Source organism: Diceros bicornis, chromosome 15 (genome assembly GCF_020826845.1).
Source record: "Diceros bicornis minor isolate mBicDic1 chromosome 15, mDicBic1.mat.cur, whole genome shotgun sequence".
Classification (NCBI taxonomy): Eukaryota; Metazoa; Chordata; class Mammalia; order Perissodactyla; family Rhinocerotidae; genus Diceros; species Diceros bicornis.
The window spans coordinates 28,360,476-28,384,836 of record NC_080754.1 but is presented as its reverse complement, the minus strand read 5'-3'; the positions used below and the strand labels follow the sequence as shown (position 1 = coordinate 28,384,836).

The 24,361-nt window shown below is 48.7% G+C and overlaps 1 protein-coding gene across 1 annotated transcript; it reads right to left on the bottom strand.

Moving 5' to 3' along the window:
• Positions 1 to 313: 313 nt before the first annotated feature.
• LOC131414543 (palmitoyltransferase ZDHHC19-like) lies at positions 314 to 9,182 on the bottom strand. The gene is made up of 8 exons (XM_058555554.1): positions 9,058 to 9,182; positions 8,592 to 8,713; positions 7,920 to 8,059; positions 7,321 to 7,493; positions 6,821 to 6,926; positions 1,324 to 1,409; positions 778 to 981; positions 314 to 409 (listed from the first exon to the last, which is right to left on the bottom strand). Exons 1-8 carry the CDS (start codon positions 9,180 to 9,182, stop codon positions 379 to 381), a joined length of 987 nt encoding a protein of 328 aa, XP_058411537.1. The 3' UTR covers positions 314 to 378.
• Positions 9,183 to 24,361: the final 15,179 nt, after the last annotated feature.

The following is a 24,361-nucleotide window of genomic DNA, read 5'->3' as shown; positions in this document are numbered from 1 at the left end:
ACTGGGCAAGGATAGGGCTCAGAGAGTCTCCACGCGGGGCTCAGGAGGTGAGGCTCAGGTGCCGGGTCTCCTGGCATCTCCGGGTGCAAATGGGTGAGAGGCAGATCGAGCCGCCTCTCGGGCCTGAGCAGCAGGGGCCACACTGGGCCGGCCGGCGTGCATCTAAACACAGAGTGGAGGAGGTCAGCTCTCCAAAGGTGCCGGCCCCACACCGCATGACCCACCAGCTCGGGAGCAAGAAACTGTCCAAGGTGCCACCCCCCTAGGCAGAGCCAAGGGAGTGGGCAGGACCCACAGAACATCACTGCAGGGGCCCTGTGGGCGGGGCTTGTGAATTACCTTCCCCGCAGCAGTCCTAAAGCTCCACTGCCACCTGTTTCAAACATTGAGCTTCAGGTTAAAAGTTGCCCGTAAATAAATGAATCCGCCCCCCAAAATTATTGCCCACTCTCCTAGTCTCAATCCTCATTCATGGCTAAGGAAACTGAGGCCCAGAAAGGGTAAGGGACTGGCCCAAGGGCAACGAGCAAGTGAGTGGTGTGGTCTCTTCCCCTTGTTTCTCCAGGGACCCCTGATGTAGTCTGCAGGCCTGTGACTCTACTTTCAACGCTCCGCTGGCCTATGATCCGCCGCCCTCGAGCTCGGAGTGTTCCAGCTTCAGCACCAGCGAAACATGGAGGGGGGCTTTCCCTAAACCTGTACAATCTTCAGATGCCCTTTCCCAACACGACGGGCGCGTGCGCATCTGTGGGCACAAACACACACACACCCCTTACCTCCTGGAGGGCTGCAGCCTCACCACTCCCTGGGGGATCCTGCCCTGCTTGGTACAGATCCAGAGGTTGGACCTGGCGGCCAGACCCCAGCCCAGGGAGGGCTTCGGGAATGGGCATGGAGGGGCACGTCGGGAAGTGCAGGTTCCGCGTGGGCACCCAGTCAGGCCCCACCACTCTCTGCAGCCCGACAGCTTCGGCCATGTACCTGGGGAGCAACAAGCCAGATGGAGGTGGTCGTGACCCTCCTTGCCTGGTGCCCCTCATCTTAGGCAGGACAAGGCCCAGCGCTCGGCACCACGGGGAGCTGGGGCCTGTCTCATCCAGGATGCAATGCCCTCTACACCATTTCTTGGGGCAAGAACCCACAGAGGCAAGGAAGTGGGGGCTCCAAATGCTCCCACAAGGCCCTGGGGAAAATCCCAAAACAATAGGAAGAATGAGCGGAAGGACCTGGGAGCTCTGCTAAGGGGCCAGGCGAGATGACCCAGCTTCACCCCACCCCACCAGCCCCAGGGCCACCACTCAGGCCTCTGGTTTGCCAACTCACTTGGGTCCCAGCGCTGCACAAAGTGTCCAATACCAGTTTTTGCCACAGCCAAGGTCGAAAGGGTTGTGTCCATGTAGGCATTGGTACTGGAGGGGGCCAGGGTGGGAAGAGGAGCTCAGATCCAGCAGGACTGGGCAGGCCGCCCCCACTGCCCTCCCTGAGCCGGTCAGCTCAGCCCAGGGCTGCAGCAAGACTCCAAGGGCGGGGAAGCGGCAAGGGTCAGCCAAGGCCTCCCCCAACCCACTTCCGAGGAGCTCTCTCCACGCGACCCCTGGCCCCGCACCCCCAACTCCTGCCGCCTCAGGGATCCCTCCACCACCTGGTACCCCCTTTGGCAGCATCCTCCCCCTCTCTGTCTCCTTTGGCCACACACATCCTCCTGCTGCCTCCTTCCAAATATGCTTTCAGATCTGCCTTGTTCTATTAAGCTGCTCCAAAGACGGCTCCACACCCCGCTCCCCCTACTTCTCTGCTTTCCCACCACTCATTACTTCCAAACTTGTGCCTTCACTGAATTTCACTATCTGGAAGGGCAGTGCTTTCGGGCCCAATCATATTTCCTACCCAAACTCACATGGCCCCGGAAATCGGGGTTCAAAGTCCTGAGCGCCTAGTGCAGTAAAGGTCAAGACGAAAGTTCAAGTCCTCTCCTGGACACACTTGACCCAGCTCTCGTCCTCCCCGCCCTCCACCCACCAGCCTCATCCCCTCCTCCTCCCCAGCGCAGGCCGACTCTCACCCCGACTTCAAGCGCCCTAGCTACAAAGTGCTGGTCACGACCGAAAGGGGCCCAGGAGCACATCTGCCCACCACCAGCTCTCCTGTGTCCCATGCCCCTGTCACAAAGACGTTGATCTTCAACACTATTCTCCACCAAAATGAACCAGGACCCCAGGCAGGGCAGCTGAGCCCTGGGGGAGGAAAAGTCAAGACAGCTCCAGAATGTCCCATTTTGGCCAAAACCAACAGCAACCATTGTGAGAGTTTGAGTTCTGCGTCCTTTAGGGTGTTTAAAGCATTTAAGGGAAACTAAAAGCTTAAAAGACTTTGATTAAATTTACATTCAAAATTTCAAATTTAGAGAAATATATTTTCATTCATGAGATGTACATGGAGCATAGGAAAATGCTGATTATTCAGTGCTTCAAGGAATGATAGCTGTTGAAGGAATTTGTAAGAACTGACTAATACAGCAGAGCACCGTGCTCCCCCACATGGCCCCTCTCAGCTGGGAACGGAAGCCAGCAGCTCTCAGCTTCACACACTGTCCCCTCTCACTGGCTCCAGACCCGGGTCTCCTGCTCCCATTGCGAGTCTCCAACGCCCTCACTCTCCACAGGCCCAGAGCAAAGTGGGCGTCTTCTTGTCCCGTCTCCTGCCCAACTCCCTGCTGCCTCTGCTCTCTCGGTTCTTCCCCAGGGTTTATGGCATCAGGCTTCTCTCTCTCTCTCTCTCTCTCTCTCTCTCTTTCTTTCTCTTCCTCCCAAAGCCGCATGCATTCCTTTGTCTGCAGGTTCACTCTTTGCTCATAAATATGTTGAGGTTTCAACAATGTTCCGGGCAATGCGCTGGGGACAGAGGACACACCATGAACAACAAAGCCAGTCGTAACTTTCAGGGTGGAGAGGGCAGCTGGGGGTGGCAGAGCAGCAGGGAGAGGGGATCAGCGAGAAGAGCAGGCAGCCTAGGGCAAGACTCCACGGTGCAGGCCGAGGAGCATCAGCCAGGTGAGCAGAGGGAGCGGGACCCCGAGAGCCTGGGGCAGGGTCATGGCAGCGGCGTGCCGTTCCACATGGGGCTGTGTGCGGCCAGGAAAGATCAGTCTGAGGACTGCCTGCTGGCTGTGGCCTCGTGGAGAGCGCAGCATCACCGTGACAGTGAGGACAGAGGCTGAAGTGGGATGAGGAAGGTGAAGAACGATGCTAGTGAGCACAGCCAACTCTGTCAGAAACTCCGGCTGTGCCGAGGGGAGAGTATGACAGTTGGAGTGGAGGCCTGTGACGTTAACGGAGATTTGCTTTGTTTGTAAGATGAGAGAGACATGAAGACGTGGCAATGATGATGCCAAGGAACGGAAATAATAACAACAACAAAGTCTAGGACACTTACTTGTACCAGCCATTGTGCTATGTGTCTTACACATATTAACCCATGCGGCCTCCTTTTACAGATGGGGAAACTGAGGCACCAGGTGGCCAAGCAGTACTCCTAAGATCTCCATGCTGGCATGTTGTGGAGCTGGCAAGTGAATTTACATGGTCTGGCTCCAGAGCCCTTACTATGAACCACTAAGCAAGTGGCCCCAGCAGAAGCTGCGGTCAGGGGATGGAGGCGGGAAGGGAACGAAGTGGAGGTGTGTGAAGGATGCCTGAAATGGGATCTGCAGGTGATGGGAAAGAGCCCTGCCTGGTGAATCACAGAGTGCAGACCCCAGTCGGGCTTCTTAAGGGTGGAGACCCCGGACTGGAAGAACCCCATGCGGAGCAGTGCAGGGGGCGCAGGGCTTAGGTCCCGACCCGAGGCTGAAGAACCATAGGATGTGGGAAGGGACAGTGCTGCCCAAGAGAGGCTGAAATGATGGACTGAGGATGGAGAGAGAAGGCATGCAGACAACAGGGGGCTGATGAGGAAGGGATGAGCAGAGGCGTCACACGGGAGCTGTGAACCAAATACGGGGGGAGCGATGGAGTGGTGATGGGAAGGATGGGAGGAGGTGGGCACAGAGGGCTCCTCTGTCCTTTCAGCTGCCTCGGTGTCTCCAGCCCCTCCCTCATCACTCTGGCCCACTACAGTCTTCCTAAAAAAGCCTTTACTCAAGTCCCTGTCCTGCTGAAGGAAACCCACGGCAAGGATCACTTTTACCACTCCACCTGCCACTGTAGCGGAGGGCCGAGACAGTGCAGGAAGACAAGAAAAAGAAATAAAGCCAGACACGCTGGAAAGGGGGAAATGAAACTGTCCTTATTCACAGATGACATGAATTTTGAGGTAGAATCAACAAAAAGGCTACTAGAACTTATAAGTCAATCCAGAAAAATTCCAAGATCCGAGACAAACATACAAAAGTCCACTGTATTTTCTAACAATAATAAGCAAATGTAAATTCAATTTTGCAAAAAATTTATAAGAGCACAAAAAACAAGGAAATACTTAGAAAACATCTAACACAAGGTATGCAAGCTGTATATGCTGAAAACTACACAACACTAAGGAAAGACATCAAAGAAGACCTGAATATGGAGAGGTATCCCATTTTCGTGGATTAAAAGATCAATACTGTTAAAAGGTCCATTTTCCAAAGCGGTCTGTAGGTTCAATGCAATCCAAGGGAAAATCTCAGCAAACTCAGTTCTAGCAATTGACAAGCTGATTCTTAATTTATATGGAAAATCAAAGGAACTAGGATAGCCACAAGAACTCTGAAAAAAAGAACAAAGTTGGAGATGTCACATTGTGTCATTTCAAGACTTCATAGAAAGCTACCAGTGAAGACAGTGTGGTCGTGGCAAAAAAAGAGACAGTTCAGAAATACACCCACATCTATATAGTCAATTGATTTTTGAGGAATGTGCAAAGACAGCTCAACAGAAAAAGGACTGTCTTTTCAACAAATGCTCTTGGAACAACCCACACGCAAAACTATAAGTCTTGACTCATACCCTGCTTCATATCCAAAATTCAACCCAAAATGAATAGGAGGCCTAAAGAGAAAACCTAAAACTATAAAGCTTGTAGAAGAAAACATAGGGGAAAATCTTGGTGACCTCGGTTTAGGCAAAGATTTCTTAATTACAACACCAAAACACAAGCCAATGAAGACAAAACTGAAAACGCTCTTGATCCAAATTGAACACTTCTGATCTTGGACAAACACTGGCAAGAAAATAAGGCCAAAGGCTGGGAAAAGACTGCAAAACACGTAGCTGAATCTAGCAGATAGAAAGAACTCTTTAAATCTAATACTAAGAAGACAACATAATTTTTTGAATGGGCAAACGATTGGAACAGACATTTAATCAAAGATATACAGATGGCAAATAAGAACATGAAAGGATGCTCAACAGCATTAGTCACTTGGAAGATGCAAATTCAAACCACAATGAGATACCACTACACGTTTCTTAGACTAGCTACAACGGAAAATCAGAAAACAAAAAATGGTGACAATGCCAAATGTTAATGAGGATGCAGAAGCAACTGGATTTCCCATGCACTGCTTGTGGGAATGCAAAAGGGTACAGCCATTTTGGAAGACAATTTGGCACTTTCTTATCAAGTTAAACATTCAGTTACTGTATAACCCAGCAATGCCACTCTTAAGAATTGACTCAAAGAAATGAAAACTTATCTTCCCATGCCTGTACACGAATGTTTATAGCCACTTTCTTTATGATCACCAAAACCCAGAAACAACCCAAATATCCTTCCGTTGGCAAATGGATAAGTAAGTTGTGGTACATCCATATGACGGAATAGTACACAGCAAGAGAAAGGAGGAAAGAACTCCTACGGGCAGCAACGTGGAGGAATCTCAAACGCATTATGCTAAGTGCAAGACACCAGACTCAAAAGGCTATGATTTCATCCACACGAGACTCTGGACAAGGAAAGACAAGAGGGATAGAAGACAAATCAGTGGTTGCCAGGGGTAACAAGCATGGGGAGAAACCCACTACAAAAGGGGCTTCAGAGAATTGTGGGGGGTGATGGAACTGTTCTAAATCTTAATTATGGAGGTGGTTGCAGGACTGTATGCATTTGTCAAAACTCCTATAACTGGGCACTAAAAATGGGTGAATTTTACTCCATGTTAAAAAAAAAAAACAAAACCTGTCCTGGCTTCCAGGTTTCCACCGCACCAAGAGAAGGCTCCAGCTGACTTTCGTGCCTTTTCCATCTGGCCCGAGCCCAGCAGTCCACTTGATTTCCCATCCACTTTCTGCTCCAATTACAACTGTCCCCTCAGCATCCTCAACATTCCACAAACTTTCCAGCTTCCCTGCCTTTTTGCAAGCTCTGCCCCTCACCGGCAACGCCCTTCGCTCTGCCTTCTGCCCCCAAACCCTCTACACCGCGGTCCTCTCTGAACTCTCCATTCCCTCTGAGTCTGCGCTGCGCTGCACAGCACAGGGCAGGCCCCTCTCTCAATGTGCACGGGCGAAGGGCGGGAGATTCTCTGACTTCAGGGGCCTTATCAACAGGAGCGCAGGATGGGGCCTGCCTCACCTCCATGCCCAGCCTTCAAAATAATGGATGCGCAGCCTAGCACTCACTAGGCCCTCGACGCAGTGCACCTGGGAGGGAGAGGGACCCCCGAGCCCCTAGAGGAGGTGAGATCTGAGCTGAATCTGGGCCTCAAGGCCTCACGAGGCACCTTCAAGGGAGGTCAGGCCATGAGGACCAGGGCGGGGGAGAAAGGGCGGAAAGTGTGGAGGTCCTGAAGGCCCAAGGTGACCGCCCAGAGACCGCTTTCGTGGCACCCCGGAGACCCGCGTACCTTGTCCTCGTAGGAGCGCTGGGCGGTGCTCACCGACCTGGCCTTCATCAGCAGAAGCACCAAGAGAGGCACCAGGAAGCCGGCGGCGGGGACCACTACGACGATGCTGCCCACGAGCTAAGGAGCTGCGCCCGCAATGGACCTCCCGGGCCGGGACCCTCACCCCGACTCCAGCCCTGACAGACCCGCGCACGACCAGCCAGTCCATCCTCTCCCCACCCACCAACCCCTGGTAAACCTCACCCCACCCGGCCGACCTGGTCTCCGTGCCGCCCTCAGCGTCCTCTATCCAAGACCCCGCTAGATTGCCCACGCACCGCAGTGCCTCCTAGCCCCACCCATCGCCTGGACCCTACCACCCTCCCCTGGTCCAGACTGGTCCTCCCCAGGGGGTTTCTCTCTAACCCCGCCCACCACTCGCCCGCCCCCGGGACCCCGCCCTTCGGCTGTCCTCGCCCTGCCCACAGCTCGCCAAGTGGACCCTGCAGCCTGGTGGATACGCGATGACCTTGTCAATGGAGAAGGGCAGGTGGGTGGTGCGCAGGAGGAAGACCATGCAGGTGACAAGCATGGAGCCCAAGTACAAGCATAGGCACAGGAGGAGCAGGATGAACAAGCCCAAGTTCCGGTGACCTATGCAATTGTTCACCCACCTGCAGTGGTGGTCGAAGTCCTGAGCGAGAGGGAGAGGGGACAGCGTTCTGGACACCAGAAGAGGACAGGTCAAGCTCCCCGGGCCAGGCCTACAGCCAGCCGTGGGGCCCTTGGGCATCTAGTGTCAGCCAGCCCTGGGGTAGGACAGGGGTGCCTTTCCTCCCCCTGGCCTGACCAGGCTCAGCATAGATGTCGATGCTCCTGGGCCTGTCAGCACCTGGGTCGGCAGGGGCCAGCCTCCCAGGACAGGTGCAGGCAGGGAGGCAGTGAGCTGCATGAGTGACCAAGAGTGGCTGGGAGTTACTGCCACCCTTGGCCTTAGCAGTCCCGGACGTGGTTTGAGGTCTGCTACTGGTCCCCTGTGCAAGTGGGCCTCCTGGTCCCAGGCAGGTGCAGAGCGGGTGGGGGTGTGGGCCAGAAGGGGGCAGATGAGAGGGGCGCTCACCTCCACACAGATGTTGCACCAGGGGCAGTGGTAGGTCCGCGGCGGGCGGTGGAAGCAGCACTGTGGGCACCACTGCAGGCGGAAGGCTATGTGCTTCACCCAAACCACACGCACCGTCCTGGGGCCCTGTTCGTTGGAGCCTGGCATGGGAAGAGGATTGGGCAGCGGCAGGAGCCCTTCGTCACACTGCTGCTGCCGGGGTGAGGGCCGCCCCGCAGCATCACTGGCCTAGGCAAGGAGGTGTGCACGGGAATCCTAGTCCGCACTGAGGAAGCTGACCAAACTCAGAGAGGCTGGCAGTCCAAGGGAAGGTAGACGTCCAGCCAGAGGACTTCTGTGAGAACGCAGGCCTTTGGAACTGTCAGTGATGTAAGGAGTGTGTGCAGTGGGAAGGAAGAAGACACAACTGAGTGGTTGCCAAGAGCTGGCTTCTCTTCCCAGCCTGCACTGGCCCTGCCTCCAAGGCAACTGGAAAGCCTCCAGAATCCTGTTGTACCGCATCTCGGTGGCTTGGGAATGAAGCAACAGAAGCAGGGCCCAAGTGAAGGGGATGTGGGGTGACGGGGTCTTGAGGCCCGAGGAGGGGACAAGGGAGGAGCACTTTAGGAATCTTCCCTGCACGCAGGACCCTTTAGGGTGCTACCTCCTTCTCCCACGGGCCCGAGAGCTCACCTTGGTGCAAGATACCAGGGTCGGAGATGTTTAGAAACATGAGAATGCCGAAGGTGAGGACGAAGAGGGGTCCTGTGACAACAGGAAAGGCCCACTCCCCATTCTGGGCCAGCCATCTGCAACTGAGACCAGAGCAGGACTCAGCGCTGATCCTGGAGTCCCAAAGCTCCGCGCGGGACTCACTCCACCTGGTCCGGACTCACAGACCTCAAAGCCTGCTCTAAATAGCCAGGGCGGTGACAGACCCAGAGAGGCTCCACCAAATGTCACCCAATACTCCTAGCCACCAACAGCTCCCAAAGGCACCAAGCACTCTATGCCTCTGTGCCTTTGCACATTGGTTCCCACTGCCTAGAATATCCTCCCTTCCCTGACGCCTCTTCTGCACTTCCCCTGTCCGGACTCTCATGATCTGTCTTCCTTTCTGACTCTGTAAGAAACCTGCCGGCTTGTGTGGGAGACTCACGGGAAACCAAAGAAGAGTCCACTGACAGCACCCAGCAGGACTCCACTGAAGGCAGCGAGCAGGCTCAGGACGAGCCAGGGAATTGGGATCTGAGGCGGGGGATGGCGCCCCTTCGTGAGGGGCATGCCATCCTCCCAGAGCCGCATGGCCGGACCTCTGGTGCCCACAGGCTCCCTCCCTGATACTGGCTCCGAGAGCCCTATGTTCCCAGCGAACGCTGAGGCCATAGTGAGCTCAGAAGCCTCAGCCCAGGGTGGAAGGCAAGAAGTCCCAGTGTGACATCACAGAGGATGAGGAGAATGTGGACTAGGGGCTCTGCAGCCTGTGACTGTCACTTCCCACAGCAACCACCCCACCCCCACCCGTGCTGGGGACTGAGAGGTCCTGCCCCTGTGAGCTTGGCTTGCACACCACATGAGATTACACAAACACATGGGGAGAAGGAGGTGATTCCAATCTCCCTCTCAGGCAAAGTGCCAATAGAAGCCAACGGTGCTCATTGCTCATCTGTCTGCAGTTTTTCCTTTGGACTCTTCTAAAATTATACTTTGGGGGAGGGGGCAGCAAAATAATTTCGCAGGCTTCCTCTTTCCAGGCTTTTCATGACACAATTCTGGTCGATGAGATATAAGTGGATGTGTGTTCAGGGTTTCTAGAACAGCTTTTGCCTTCCTGATAAAGGGAGAAAGGACACAGGTGGCACAGCTCTGTTCCTTCTTCCTGTCTTGAACCTAGATGTGCTGGCCCGGGGGGGCCCCTTTGACCCGTTAGCCAGCCCCTCAACAAGCTACACAGACAACATGTGAGGACCTTGTTGAGTCACTGCCCCAGCCTTGACTCCTTCCCCCTGAGCTGCGTATTATTTGAGAAAATAACTGGCTTCTCTCTTACGTGCAGCTGACAGTTGTCATTCGTTTTAGCCACTGAGTGTCTGAACCCCTCTGTGTTTGGAAGATTCTCCCAACTGGGACCCAGGGGCCACCAATGAGCCTCAGAGCATCTACCACCGACCGACTGGGGAGTCTTGGCCGACAGGCAGCCACCGCACTCATTTTCAGAGCTCCTGCGTGTTGAAGAGTAGTGGCCATTTTGGAGGTCACTTCAATTTCAACAGTGATTGTATTACTCGTGGACATGGGCCAAATATGTATTTCCAAGGTTCCTGCTTTGCTTTAAAAGCTTAGGCTGATAGTGAATTGGAGTAATTGAACTAGAACATTCTGAGAAAGTTAATTTGATTGAAAACAGAGAGCAGGGGACGGACCTGTGGCGTAGTGGTTAAGTTCGACGTGCTCTGCTTCGTCGGCCCAGGCTTTGCGGGTTCGGATGCCGTGCACAGACCTACACCGCCTGTCAGCCTGACTGTGGTGTCGACCCACATGCAAAAGAGAGGAAGAATGACACAGTTCTTCGCCCAGGGCTAATCTTCCTCAATCAAAAAAAAAGAGGCAGATTGGCAACAGATGTCAGCTCAGTGTGAATCTTCCTCAGAATAAAAAGAAGACAGCACAAGTCCCTCATCAACTCACAATGATTGTTACTTTTATTTTCTTGTCTATAGAAATGTTATGTTTCTTCCTGATGTTCAAATTAAGAGGTTGAAATCCATGTAGAAGAATATTGTCTTATAATTTGCTTGATAAAATTATATTTTAAAAACTAAAGTTTAAAGCTTTAGAATTTTCATTTGTCAGAATTTTGTATAACTCTATATTTCTATGCACATTTAAAATACGTACATACAGAGAGATATTAAAAACTTTTAAAGGTATATGTATAACAGAGAGAAAGAATTGGTAGCCTGCAAGAGAAATGACCTTTGAATAACAGTCTGTTGTCAACACGATACAGTAAAACGTCCTTATTTGCTTTCTGCCTATTCCACCCAGTGGTAGACAGTCATTATCTCAGCGAAAACCTAAGTGAGTCATCTGAACGGGGTCTATTCACGTACATGCTTTTTTGCTGTTTTGAGACATGTTATCACCATAGACAATTCTAAACAAATTAGTAGAATGATAGGAGAGTCCTCACTTCTAACAAAAACGGAAAATGCTGAATGTTTGTCATGGTACCTTCTGCTATACCATGTAAAGGGCTGCTAGTCTGATGAATAACACGGCCAACACTATGACGCTTTCTTATCCTCAGGCACCTGGACTCATATAGAGCAACAGCTCTGATGTTGCTGTTTTCTGACGCTGAGCTCCAAATTCAGAAGAACAAAATTGACCCTGTGTCTTTTTGGCTGCTAGGTACACCACAGGCTGGCTCCGCCATCTCAGAACCCATGACATGGCACTCTCAAGCATCAAAGAATGTGAAAAACATAGAGATAGAACGAGCGTGCTCCATATTTTCTTCGTGTGCTCAATGACATTCTAAGCACTGCCTTACTCATTGGGCCCACATTGTGGGGTAAACTGATAAATTAGAAAGATGATTTCATGTCGGTTTTCTATTGGTAAAGTCTTATCAATGTGAATAAGTTTTCACTAATTTGGATCCTCTTGCAGAGTCAGGAAGAGCACATTCCAAGTCAAGTGCACGGCCCAACACAGAGACTGTCAACAAACTGGCCTCTAAGAATATATATATATATTGTTTTGGAGAGGAAGATCAGCCCTGTGCTAACATTTGCCAATCCTCCTTTTTTTATTTTTATTTATTTTTTTGCTGAGGAAGACTGGTCCTGGGCCCACATCCGTGCCCGACTCCCTCCACTTTATATGGGACGCCGCCACAGCACGGCTTGCCAAGCGGTGCGTCGGTGCGTGCCCGGGATCCGAACCGGCGAACCCTGGGCCGCCGCAGCAGAGCGCACGCACTCGACCGCTTGTGCCACCGGGCCGGCCCCATAAGAATATTTTATTCCTTGGTTTACAACACTTATGTCAATTGGCAGCCGTTGTGGCACACGCTTTACATAACAGATTCCTCAGTGTTTTCACTGCCCATTAATCCATTTTCTCCTCAGATTAATTACCAGTTAAGTCTTCATGGAACAATTACAGGGACCCATGCACTTATGTACCTCACCCCCATAGAGATTCCACTCTCCTCCATCTGATAATGTTGGCCTCTGTAAGAAGTTGCCCTGCCTTGTCATCAACACATGCTTTCTCTGCTCCCTTCATTTTTGCCTGAAGGTCCCTGCCAGAAGCTACTGGCCAGAGATTAGGTCTTCTGGAAGAAAATCAGAGAGGTGCAGCCTGAGAGAGGGATACAGAGAACAGATCCATGCTTACAGCCTTCCTAGAAGAAGCTGATGTGCCCACCAGAGCACACACCGGGGGGATCTGACACTCGGGACTCCAGGACTCCAGGGTCCAGCAACAGATGACTTGAGGAACATAGATTGTTGAGCCTGGGTTGACAGAAAGAGAATTCACAACATATGACTGAGTGACGCCCATGAGGGAAATCTGACGGTGCCTATTTGTTTCACAATTTGTGGCTTCTTGTTTCAGAATTCTGTGGACCAGTTTTACTGTTTTCTTTTCTGATGAGCATACAATAAGGTCCCTTTTTATACTTTGTGTTCCGTCTCCAAACCCTGAATTTCACAAGCTATGACCATGACTATGACAATGGTCAAACTTAGCTGACTATTGCTGTTTAATTTAAATCTTTCCTTGATTGACATATTCATCCAAAATATATGGAAAGAACGATCCTTTTTGAAAGAGCAAAAATACTTCTTCACCTGGGCCCACCTATCGGAATCCGGGCACAGATCATAAGAGTTCCTCCACACTATCACGGTGAGGCTGAATATGGAAAGCTGTGAGTTACAGCTGGAATTACAAGCTAATGAATTCTCAGGAAAACTTTACAATCATGCCCTAATAAGTGGAATCCAGGGGAGTGCTTTTGCACAAATTGAAGCCTGGGACTATTCCAGCTGCCCTGTGAACCTCCTGGGAAACATTTAAACTGTGATGTGTAGAGAGCTCCACTTGTTAGTGTCATGATGCCTCTACAGGAACTTGAACATACATTTACACACAGACACTCAGGAGGCTGCTTAGATACACACAGTGCCTTTACTGAGTCCCTGTACTGATCACGGCAATGTCATTATTGTCAAAGTTTCCATAAGAACCAGTTCTCTTACCTAATTGAATACATCAAATCTGTTATCATGCCCATGACTGAAATGTCACTTCTAAAAATAAATTTCATTTAATTAGCGATGACCAGCCCACAATGAGGGAACGAGAACTATACCTTATAAGTAGAAACATGCTAAAAATCCCTCCCAGAAAAATGGTACCTGTCCACTGGCTTTATAGACGGCACGTCAGGAACATTGGACAGCGTGGGGCTCTCAGAGAACACCTGGAGCTTTCTCACTACATGCCTGTAGCGACCGGCAGCAAAACCTGGAGGAGAAAGCACACTTGATCTCGACCTTGGAATACACAAGAAGATAGGTTCAGCAAAAAACTATATCTGGAATTTGGGAAGCATCTAAGTGACTCTCCAGGCAGAGTTTAATTCTCTAGTCTTAAGGTCTTACAGCTCTAGATCTCTGGCCAGAAATCAAGGAGGTCTTTGGGTGTCTTTTACTTACACCTCTTCCTATTTTACATAAACAAAAGAGCCCAAACAGAACACGACATGCACAAGTTGAAAGCCCAGGTCCTCCCAGCACATGCGCTGCCACCGCTGCCCTGGTCGCCGTGAGGTTTCGTTTCGATATCCTTGCCTAAGGGAGGAAACAGGCATAAACAAACAGTATCAATGTGTGTAAAAATATAGCTGCTAATTGTGAGTGTGTATGTCTTCTAAAGATTAATTTACATTCATGATAATTTCCTAATTATTCCTAATTTCCACTTCCTATAAAAACTGTAAAGAGGTAACATGTTCAATTAATGATATTGTCAAAACAATACAAAACAAAATACCACAGCTGAGATGGAACTTGAAACATTCGCTCAGTGAAAAAGAGGTATTGGAGAAAGTTGTGTGAAAACCCGGTCTGGGACATTTTGCCTGTGATAAATCGCTAGCTGCTCCTGGGGAACAACTAGTGTGCTTGATCAAATCTGGTAGATTTTAATCAGATTAAGATTTCTTCTACGCAGTTACCAAGAGGACCCAGCCAACCGTCCATCAGAGGTCACATTGTCTTCAACAAGACATTTATTTGACCACTTTCCTTCTTTTTCTTTCATTCTTTTCTTTCTTTCATTTCCTTCCTCCCTCTCTCTCTCTTTCTCTCTCTCATTCTCTCTTCCTTTCTTCCTATTAATGTCTTTGAGAGAACTCTTCGAATTGGACTGCTTAGACTCCTCTGTCCTCGCAGCAAGTTTGAAACGAAACCTGCACGCGTGCTTATAGCCAATTTGTAGAAAAAGTTGTACTGTTGTACTGTCTACAATAATTAGACACCACAACCTCCTGGTTTTCCTCCTCCTTTATTTGCTGCTCTACCTGAGTCTCCTTTGCTGATGCTCCCTCCTCTCTGACCTCTAAATATTAGAGCATCCGGTGCTCTTCTCCATCTCTACTTCACTTCCTAGACCATCTCATGTGGTCCATAGCTTAACTACTCTCCATCTGCTTTCAGTTCCCAAATTAGTATCTGAAGCCCTGTCCTCTCCCCTGAACTCCAGACTCATCCTTCCACCAGCTCAGACGACATCTGCACTTGGTGTCTAACAGGCATCTCACATTTCACCTTTCCAGACTGAATCCCTGGATTCCTTCCTCCAGAAACCTACTCCTCCCTCAGTGCTGTACGTCCCAGGAATTAGGACCATCATTCACCCTCCTGTTCAGATGAAACCCTTAGAGTCACCTGACTCCTGTCTCTATCTCATATCCCACCTCCAGTCCATCAGCTCGATATTCAAAACAAAATCTCACGAGTCCAAGCCATCACCTTCTCTTGCTTGGATATTGCAATACCTTCCTAAGTGACCCGTGCCTCTTCCTCCCTTGACCCTTAATAGATTCTGCTGCAAATAGTAGCCAGTGCTCCTTATAAAGCTTAGATCACGGCCTCTGCTCAGAAGCCTCCAATTGCTTCCCGGCTCACTCCCGGTAAAGTCCGCACTCCTTACTGTGGCCTTCAGGCCCTCCCTCATCTGGCCCCACTCACTTCCTGACCTCATCCCTAACTGAGTGTTAGGAATGCTCACTCCATGCCAACAGGCACACAGCATTCCCCGCTACAAATATTCACAGAGCTGGCTCCCTCACTGCACGGAGTTCTTTGTTCAAGGGGTGCCGTCTGCCATTATCCACATGCCTGCATCTCCTATGACACCCTTAGAATAGATTCCTAACTGTTGGATTTGGGTCAATGAATGTGAACATTTGAAACTTCTTTTGCATAGTTTGCAAGATGCTTTCCTGAAAGTTTGCACACGTTTATACTACCATTGTGAGCATCCCCATGCCATAAGACTAAGATTATAATTAAATATTAACATAAAATAATTTCACCAGTTTTATAGATGACAAATGATATGCTGATCTTTTCATTTATATCTTCTTAAATTACTTATGAAATTAAATATTTTTATACACCTGTAGGTCATTTTATTCTAGTTGTTTTGTTAATTGCCCTTTTATATCTTTTAGCACTCACATTTCAAGTTTATATCTTGGGATATTTTTCTTTTCTTTATGTGGTAAATAAACATAACATAAAATTTACCATTTTAACCATTTTTAAATGAGCAGTTCTGTGGCATTACGTTCATTCACATTGCTATGTGACAATCACTGCTATTCATTCCAGAACTTTTTCATCATTCCAAACAGAAACTCTGTACCCATTAAATAATGACTCCTCATTCTCCACTACCTCCAGCCCCTGATAAGCACTGTTCTGCTTTCTGACTCTATGAATTTGACTACTCTAGGTACCTCATACAAGTGCAATCATAGGATATCTGTCTTTTTGCGTATGGTTTATTCCACTTAGCATAATGTCCTCAAGATTCGTCTCTGACATTTAGCAGTCCGGAAAGTTGGTATGTTGTAGCGTGTATCAGAACTTCCTTCCTTTTCAAGGCCCAATAATATTTCGTTGTATGCATATGCCATATTTTCTTTATCCATTCATCTGTTGTTGGACATTTAGGTCCTTTCCACCTTCTGGCGATCGTGAGTAAAGCTGCTATGAACAAGAGGGTAGAAATATCTATTCAAGTCCCTGCTTTCAATTCTTTGGGGTACATAGCCAGAAGCGGAAGATCTGGATCGTATGGTAATTCTATGTTTAATTTTTTGAGGAACGGCCATATGATTTTCCACAGCAGCTGCACCATTTTACATTCTTGTCAGCAATGCGCAAGGGTTCCAATTTCTCCACATCCTTGCTAACACTTTCTGTTTTCTTCTGTTGCTGTTTTATAACATCTATCCTAATGGGTATCAAGTGGTATCTCATTGTGCTTTTGATGGAAGTGTTGGGTTTTTATTTCTGATTTACAGGTGCTCCTTTCTTTAAAATTTTTGGCACTGTTTATTGCAAATATATTCCTGGTTTGTTCTTTGTCTTTTAATTTGGTGTGCAATTTTGAATATCAGGTTTTGTTGTTTTTCTGTAATCAAATCTATTGATATTTCCTTAGCATCATCTTACCTTTCTTCTAAGTCTTTCCCTCTCCTTCTCTCTGATAAATATTTACCTATACTTCTTATTTTCTTTGTCATTTAAATCTTTAATCTATCTGACATTCAGGTAGTGGTAAGACATAAGGTAAAAGTCTAATCGTGTATGTCACTCATGTCATCACAGTAAATTGTTCCAGCATCATTTATCAAGTAAGCTTTCCTTTTCCTCTTACAACAGTTACTAAGTTCTTCATATATGCTAAGATCTGTGGGTGGCCCTGTGAGGTGCCTCCCAGACCCCAGTCCTGGAAGGCAGAATCTATCCCCCAGCTGCTGGAAGACAGCCTCTGCTTTGAGGGTAGCCTCCTCGAAAGAAAATTGCCTCACCCAAGGTCCCGCCTCCTTCAGGGGCAGTTTGTTTGCATCCAGGGACTGGTCAACAGGAGAGTTTCAAGGCCCAGCCACTTTGCCCCAGTGCAGGACAATCCTGAAGGGCCATCCCAGCCCCCATGTGACCTCTGGGTTGCCTGAGGCTTTTGTGGGGCCCTTACCACAGATGGACTGCTCCCTCTGCTCAGGCCCGCTTCCTTCTCTTCCCTTCCCTTCCCTTCCACAGGTGTTGATCCCAAAATCATTGCCTAATAAACATTCTGCAGGCTACTCTTTAGAATCTGTTTGTGGACTTCTCTTTCATTAATTTACTGAAATTAGCACCATGTACTTCGGTGTTTGTAGTTTTAGAATTCAGGGGCCTTTTTGCGTTCTTAGTTGTCAACCTCTGAATCCCTAAAGTTAGCATGTTACGTAGTAAAAAAAACACCAGAACGCAAAAATATTCACTCATGAACAAGAAATGAGGCCCCACCCAAACGTCACCTTTCACTCAAAAGTAGCATCTTCATTTCCCATCTCAACTGCAATGTAAAACAATGCCAAGTGCAGGTATAATGAAAACTTACTGCAAAGTGACATTTAAAATCTTGCAAAAGAAGCAGAATTTAATGATGTTTATAGAAGTGATATTAGAATACCATTGAAGTCACCCAGACGGCCATGAACCGATAAGGAGCTAGTCTAAAACAGCTAAACATTGAAGAAGGGACAACATGGTAGGCTCTTCAGAAAAGAATGGCCTATGGCTTCCCTGGTAAATTCTCAACACATTACAGAATGAACACTCATCCTTCTCAAATTCTTCCGAAAAACAGAAGAAGGAAGACTTTATCCAATTCATTCTAGCAAGTCAGTATCCCCATAACACCAAAGCCAGATGAAGACATCACACACATAGAAACTACAGACCAGTATCCTTCATGGATATAGATGCAAAAACCCTCAACAAAATACTGGAGAACTGAAACCGGGGCATATTAAAGGATTACACACCAGGATCAAGTAAGATTTAGCCCAAGAACGCAAGAGTGGTTCAACACACAGAAGTCAATCAACGTACTACACCATATTAACAGAGTGCAGGGAAAACACAGCATGATCATCTCAATGGCGAATAAGCATTTGGCAAAATCCAACACCCCTCTGTGATTAAGACGCTCACACACCAGGGATAGAAGGGAACTTCTTCAACCCGATAAAGGGCATTGATGAACACCCCACAGTTAAATTGTACTTGATGTCAGAAGGACTGAAAGTTTTCCCCGTAAGATCAGGAACAAGACAAGTGTGCTTGCTTTTGCCATTTCCATTTAACACTGTGCTGCAAGTTCTAGCCAGAGCAGTTAGGCAAGAAAAGCAAACAAAAGCATCCACACTGGAAAGGAAGAAGTAAAACTATATCCATTTGCAGATGACATGATCTTGTATATAGAAAACCCTAAACAATACACACACACCCACACCCACCCACCCACACACACACACACACACACACACAGAGCTAACAAATGAGCTCAGTGAAGTAGCAACATTATTCATAGTAGCCAAAAACAGGGAAACAACTCACATGTCCATTAGATGATGAGTAGATAAAACAAAATATGACATATCCGTATGACAGACTATTATTCAGCCATGAGAAGGAATGAAGTACTGATACATACTATGACATGAATAAACCTTGAAAACATGCTAAATGAAAGAAGTCAGATGCAAAAGGCCACATATTGTATGATTCTCTTTAGATGTACCATCCACAAGAGACAAAACCGTTGAGACAGAAAGTAGATTAATGTTTGCCAGGGGATGGGAGGAAGGTGGAATTGGGAAGTATGAGGCTTCTTTTTGGGATGATGGAAATATTCTGCAATTAGATTAATGGAGATAGTTGTACAACATTACAAATACGTTAAAAACCTCTGATTTATGCACTTTAAAGAAGAAAATGCTGAATTTTATGTTATGTGAATTTTATCTCAATAAGAATTTGTTGAAAAGAGAGAGCACGGCTTTTAAACACCAAATGATTGAGGAGTCCCGGGGAAAACACGGTGAATCTCAGGTTTCTTTTGCGTATTTTTATCTGTCAAAAATGACCCTTACACTGAGAAAGCCAAACTGAAGGGATAGGTGCCGTATCACAGTATCATATAATTTTGTGAGGGAAATTAAGACAAAAACATGAAACGAAGGAAGCTGTGTTCTTCTTGGCTCTAAAAATCAGTGTTTGAGAGGTAGCAGTCCAAAACTGTCAAGAGAAGAATTGATTGGCTGGTCCAGCTCGTCCTCTCTTGCCACAGCGGAGCTATGAATCGGCTGGCCTTGAGTCAGGGCTTCGCCCTGGACTAGTCACGGGTCACCCTGCACAGAAGATAGCCGCTGAGGGACTTTGGGTGGGGCAGAAGTACCCCGTCACAGCTAAAGTCCTCCCCCTCACTCACACCCTGCCATTCCTCCCGCCATCCTCAGCCATCTTGAGAATTCGCCAGTCTCCCCTGGACCTCACAGCCCCTACAACCCAGCTGTGGGAGCACTGAGTGTCAGCCCAGCCGCCTCCCTTCCCGACTCCCTCCTGCTCTTCAACTCCCCTCTCTTGCCTCCCCCACCCCCAACGCTGTCCTGAAGAAGTTATGGAGAACACCCTCAGCACCCTGTTATCGGCTCTGGAGAAGGCTAAGGTTCAGGGCTTTGGCCCATTAAGCTCAAGGCCTCTCGCTGGCTAGAGATGAACGACCCAGGGAGCGCTCTGTGCACATAGTTTGAGGAAGCTGAGTCAGCCTGTGTCTTTGTCAGGGCTGCCAAGGTGATGGACCCTCTGGGGCTCAGTGCCCTTGATTCTTTGTTGTGCCTTTATCCCCACCGCAGGAGGTAATGGGGCCCCTGAGACTCCTGGTTCCCTGCATTGTCCTGTCCCAGCATGTACTTTAGGAGGAGGCTGAGAGAGGGAGAGGATTCTGTTGACCCTGGGGAGATACTTGGAGGTGTTCGCGGACAGGAGGAGGGAGTCCTCTTGGTACCACAGCAGTAACTGCTTCTCTGATCGCATCTACTCCCCAAGAGCTCCCGGCAAGAGCCGCCTCTGCTTTCCCAGAATTCACTCTCTTGACCCTCTAGGAGTCCTTTCCTTACCATCAAAAATCTTCACCCGAACCTCAACAGAGCCCCTATAGCAGGTCCCTTCAGCTCTCTCCATACCTCCACAGCTTTCTATCCAATCTGATGTCATAACCTCTCTGAAACTCAGTTTCCTTAACTGGAAATTGGGAATAAAGATAGTATTTACCTGATAAGAGTGTTTATAAGATTGAAATGAGATCAGGAACATATTGTATTTCACACAGCACCTGGTGGTCCATAAAAGCTTAATACACATTAGCGGTTGCTGTTGCCATGATTTTATTACTTTAGAAGTCATGCAACCAATTCTAAGGAGCACTGAGTATGTGTGAGGCCCTGTGCCAGGAACCTAGGGTCACACTCTTTGGCCTCAGATAGGTTTAAATCTATTCTGAGAGAGAAGAGAAATCACCAGTCAATAAAATAGTTCATAAGCATATAATCGGCTTATCAAAATTGTCAGTTTTTCAAAATGTGTCAAAATGCTCAGAAATCTCACTCAGTACCTCTGCCTCTGAAATACAGCCTCCCTCGCATTTGCTGCAACCTTCGCTGCTGTGTGGCTGGATAAGCCCGTCATCTACATGTGGTGGGCCGGGCTTTGGGAAACCCACAAAGGCCTCATCTGGCTTTTCCAGCTGGTCCTGCCTTCCACACGCCGGGCCAACAGCACCAACACAGCCTAGGCCTCAGCCCTGACTCTCCCATCGCCAGGGCACCAGAGACTGAGCTCCGGACAGGTTCTGGGGGAGGGAGGGTTGCTGTCCAGGAGGTCTTGCAGGGAGGATTGAGAACTCTGTCCCTACCACTGCCCTAGAAGACGCCTTAGTGGGGGAAGTAGGATGGGGGTGGGCCAGGGGCAAGGGGTGGCCAAAGGCATTTGTGGGAGGGAGGCAGGAGGGACCACACTTAGGGACAGGGAGGAGTCAGGAGCCAGGGAACTCAGCCAGCAGACAGGATCCAATTCCTCCGGGGTGAACTCTGAGAGAGATTCTGGGAACTTGTGGGCACAAAAGGCTCCAAGAGGGAAAGAGCCAGAGGGGAAGACCGGCCACTCCACCTACCTGTGGCCTGAGTCCTCTGGGAAAGGCCAGCAGGCAACAGGGCCAGTGGAAGCCGCCTCCCTCAGGGCCCCCTCCTGCCCACCCCTCCTTGCCCTTCAGTGCCTGCCTGCAGAGCTGGAGAGGGAGAGAAGATCACGCAGTCAGGCAGGACTCAGATAAAACTGGACCCCAGCTCTTTATATATTTTGGTTACTAAGCCCTTATCAGATGTATGGTTTGCAAATATCTTCTCCCAATTGTTAGGTTGTCTTTTCGTTTTGTTGATGGTTTCCTTTGCTGTGCAGAAGCTTTTTAGTTTGATGTAGTCCCATTTGTTTATTTTTTCTATTGTTTCTCTTGCCCGGTCAGATGTGGTGTCAATAAACAAACACATAGGGACAGAGATTGGATTGGTGGTTACCAGAGGGGAAGGGGGGAGGGAGGAGGGTGAAAGCGATAATTCGGTACAGGTGTGTGGTGATGGGTTGTAATTAGTATTTTGGTGGTGAACGTGATGTAATCTATGCAGAAATAGAAGTACAATGATGTACACCTGAAACCTTTACAATGTTATAAACCAATGTTACTGCAATAAACAAAAAATTAAAAAAAAAAAAAAACTGGACCCCAGGCGAGTGAGAGCACCAGGCCCTGAGCCAGTAGCCAGTTGATAAGGAGCGGTGGCCCCTATGGCTCTGGCCTGTCCCTCCCTCCCTCCCAGGGCCCTTTGGCTCCCAGCACACAGCGTGAGACAGGACTGATAACGGTCTGGTTGTCCATGAGGTCCCAAAGTGTGTTCCTGGAATAAGAATCCCGAGGAGCGCATCGTGAAAACAGAGTCGGCAGATCACAAGTTTTGTACAAGCTGTGGTCTATGACATCCTTTTGGAAATTAATAATGTAAATCAGATTAAAAAGTCCAGTATGCTCTGTAGGAAAGAAACACGTTTAACTTTGTTTAAGGCATTTCTTTTGTCTAAGGCAGATCTTTAGGCGATAGAACACTTTGGTCCCATAATATCTATTAAGATGATGCAGACAAATACGGTGGGGGACAATCTTCTAAGAAGACAAATGAGTGTGATGGAGCGAGGGGTGGCAGGCTATGGGTGCTCAGGCCCTGCTCTCTCTCAGCTTCTGCGCTGTGGAGGTGCACACAGGAGCCAGTAGATGCTGCGACTACGAGAAAGAGTCGAGTACCCAAGCCAGCACTCACAAGACACTGCATGCAGAAGCACTTCTGTACTGAACAGTCAGGACATGCCCATCCCCACCTTCATCAACTGAAACAACCCTTTAGGGCTGCATTTCATTGTCTATGTCACTCCACGTTCTCTCCCGTATCCATGTGAACACACACCAAGAGTGAGTGTGTGTAACGGTGAAGAAAACGGGCTTAGCGTCAGGACCCCTGGGTTTCCATCCAGCTCCTTCACTTCCAGGCTGTGACCCTGGGCAAGGTGCTTATCTCTCTCAGCCTAGTTGCCTGGAAAAGCCTATGCAATGGAGACAACAATAGCAATTGTCACGGGGTCATTTCTTTCATTCAAGAAATAGTCACAGACAGTTTCTGTTCCAGGCAGTTGGATGGTGGAACGGAGAACAAGCCCCAAAGAGTCCCTGCCTTCGTGGAGCTACACCATGGTGGGAGGAGGGATGGTGGGGGCAACGTCACACAGGGCCGAGGGGAGGCTAGCTGAGCAGGGGCATTGAAGCAGAGAGCTCAGAGATGAGAAGGAGCCAGCCACACGCAGCTCAGGGAGAAAAGCTGAGCAGGCAGAAGCCATCTGGAAAGTCCTAGAGGTGGAAACAGCTCACGTGGTTGCTGGGAGTCTGAAGGAGTGGTAGGGATATCGGAAACCTCAATCAACAGAGAAGAGCTGAGCTGTCCTGACTGAGTTTGGAGAACACAGGGTGTGCGAGAGGGTGAGGAATCAGTGGAGGAGACCTGGGGTCAGAGGCCAGGGGGGAACCAGGAGGACTGCGGTCTGGGAGACAAGGGGAGGGAGCTTTTCATGGAGGAGGGAGCAGTCAAGGACAGCGAGGACTGGGAAAGGCTCGGCCTTGGTGGCTCAGGAAAGGGTGGTTTCTGCTCTCAGCTCTCAGTGATCTGATGAGGATGAGAGCTGAGTAGGGCGTGGGGGGTGCCGGGCAAGGAAAGGCTTCCAGCAGTGACTCTCGCTCCTGACAATGGACATTGGCTTTTAGAAATCTACTGAATAAATTTCGGTTTCCAGCTATCTGGACTTTATCTTTTGTTTGTAATTTTTTTTTTTTTTTGCTGATGAAGATTTGCCCTGAGCTACTGTCTGTTGACAATCTTCCTCTCTTTCCTTGAAGAAGATTCGCCCTGAGCTAACATCTGTTGCCAATCTTCCTGTATTTTGGATGTGGCTCACCACCACAGCACGCTCACTGACCAGTGGTGTAGGTTCCGCCTGGAACTGAACACGGGCCACCAAAGCAGAGTGCACTGAACTTAACCACTGGCCCACCAGGCCAGCCCCCTGTATTTTTCTTAAAAGTAAACATTGCTACTGTAAAAATAAATTTTGTTCAGTAAACTGAATATGAAAATACCAAAGTAAAAGGAGAAAAATTCATATGTAATCCCACCACTCAGAGGCAGGAACTATAAATATCATAGTATAATTCCCTTTTTCTTTTTTATTTTCAATTTATTTAGTTTAATTTCTTTTGCTGATAATGGGAGTGCTGATTCATTTTATTTATTTATTTATTTTGTTTATTTATTTTGGTGAGGAAGATTGGCCCTGAGCTAACATCTGTGCCAATCTTTCTTTGTTTTGCACATGGGATGCTGCGACAGCATGACTTGAAGAGCAAGGTGTATGTCTGCACCTGGGATCTGCAACCACGAACCCCGGCCACGAAAGCAGAGTGAGAGAGCTTAGCAACTAGTTCACAAGGCTGGCCCTTCCTTTCTCTATGCTTTTATTTAACATTTGTACAGATTCTAGTCTACCTACAATTTTACATCCTGTATGTATTACCGGAACAGCATAGGAATTTTTTATATTATTATATATTTGGCAAAATGGGGCCTGGCCTTCCCAGCCTCCTGCAGAGCTGGGGCTCCAGCAGGCGCCACTCCTACACTCACCCCGTTCCATGCATATGCCCCTCCAGGCCTTGGCCCACGTTCCTGGATC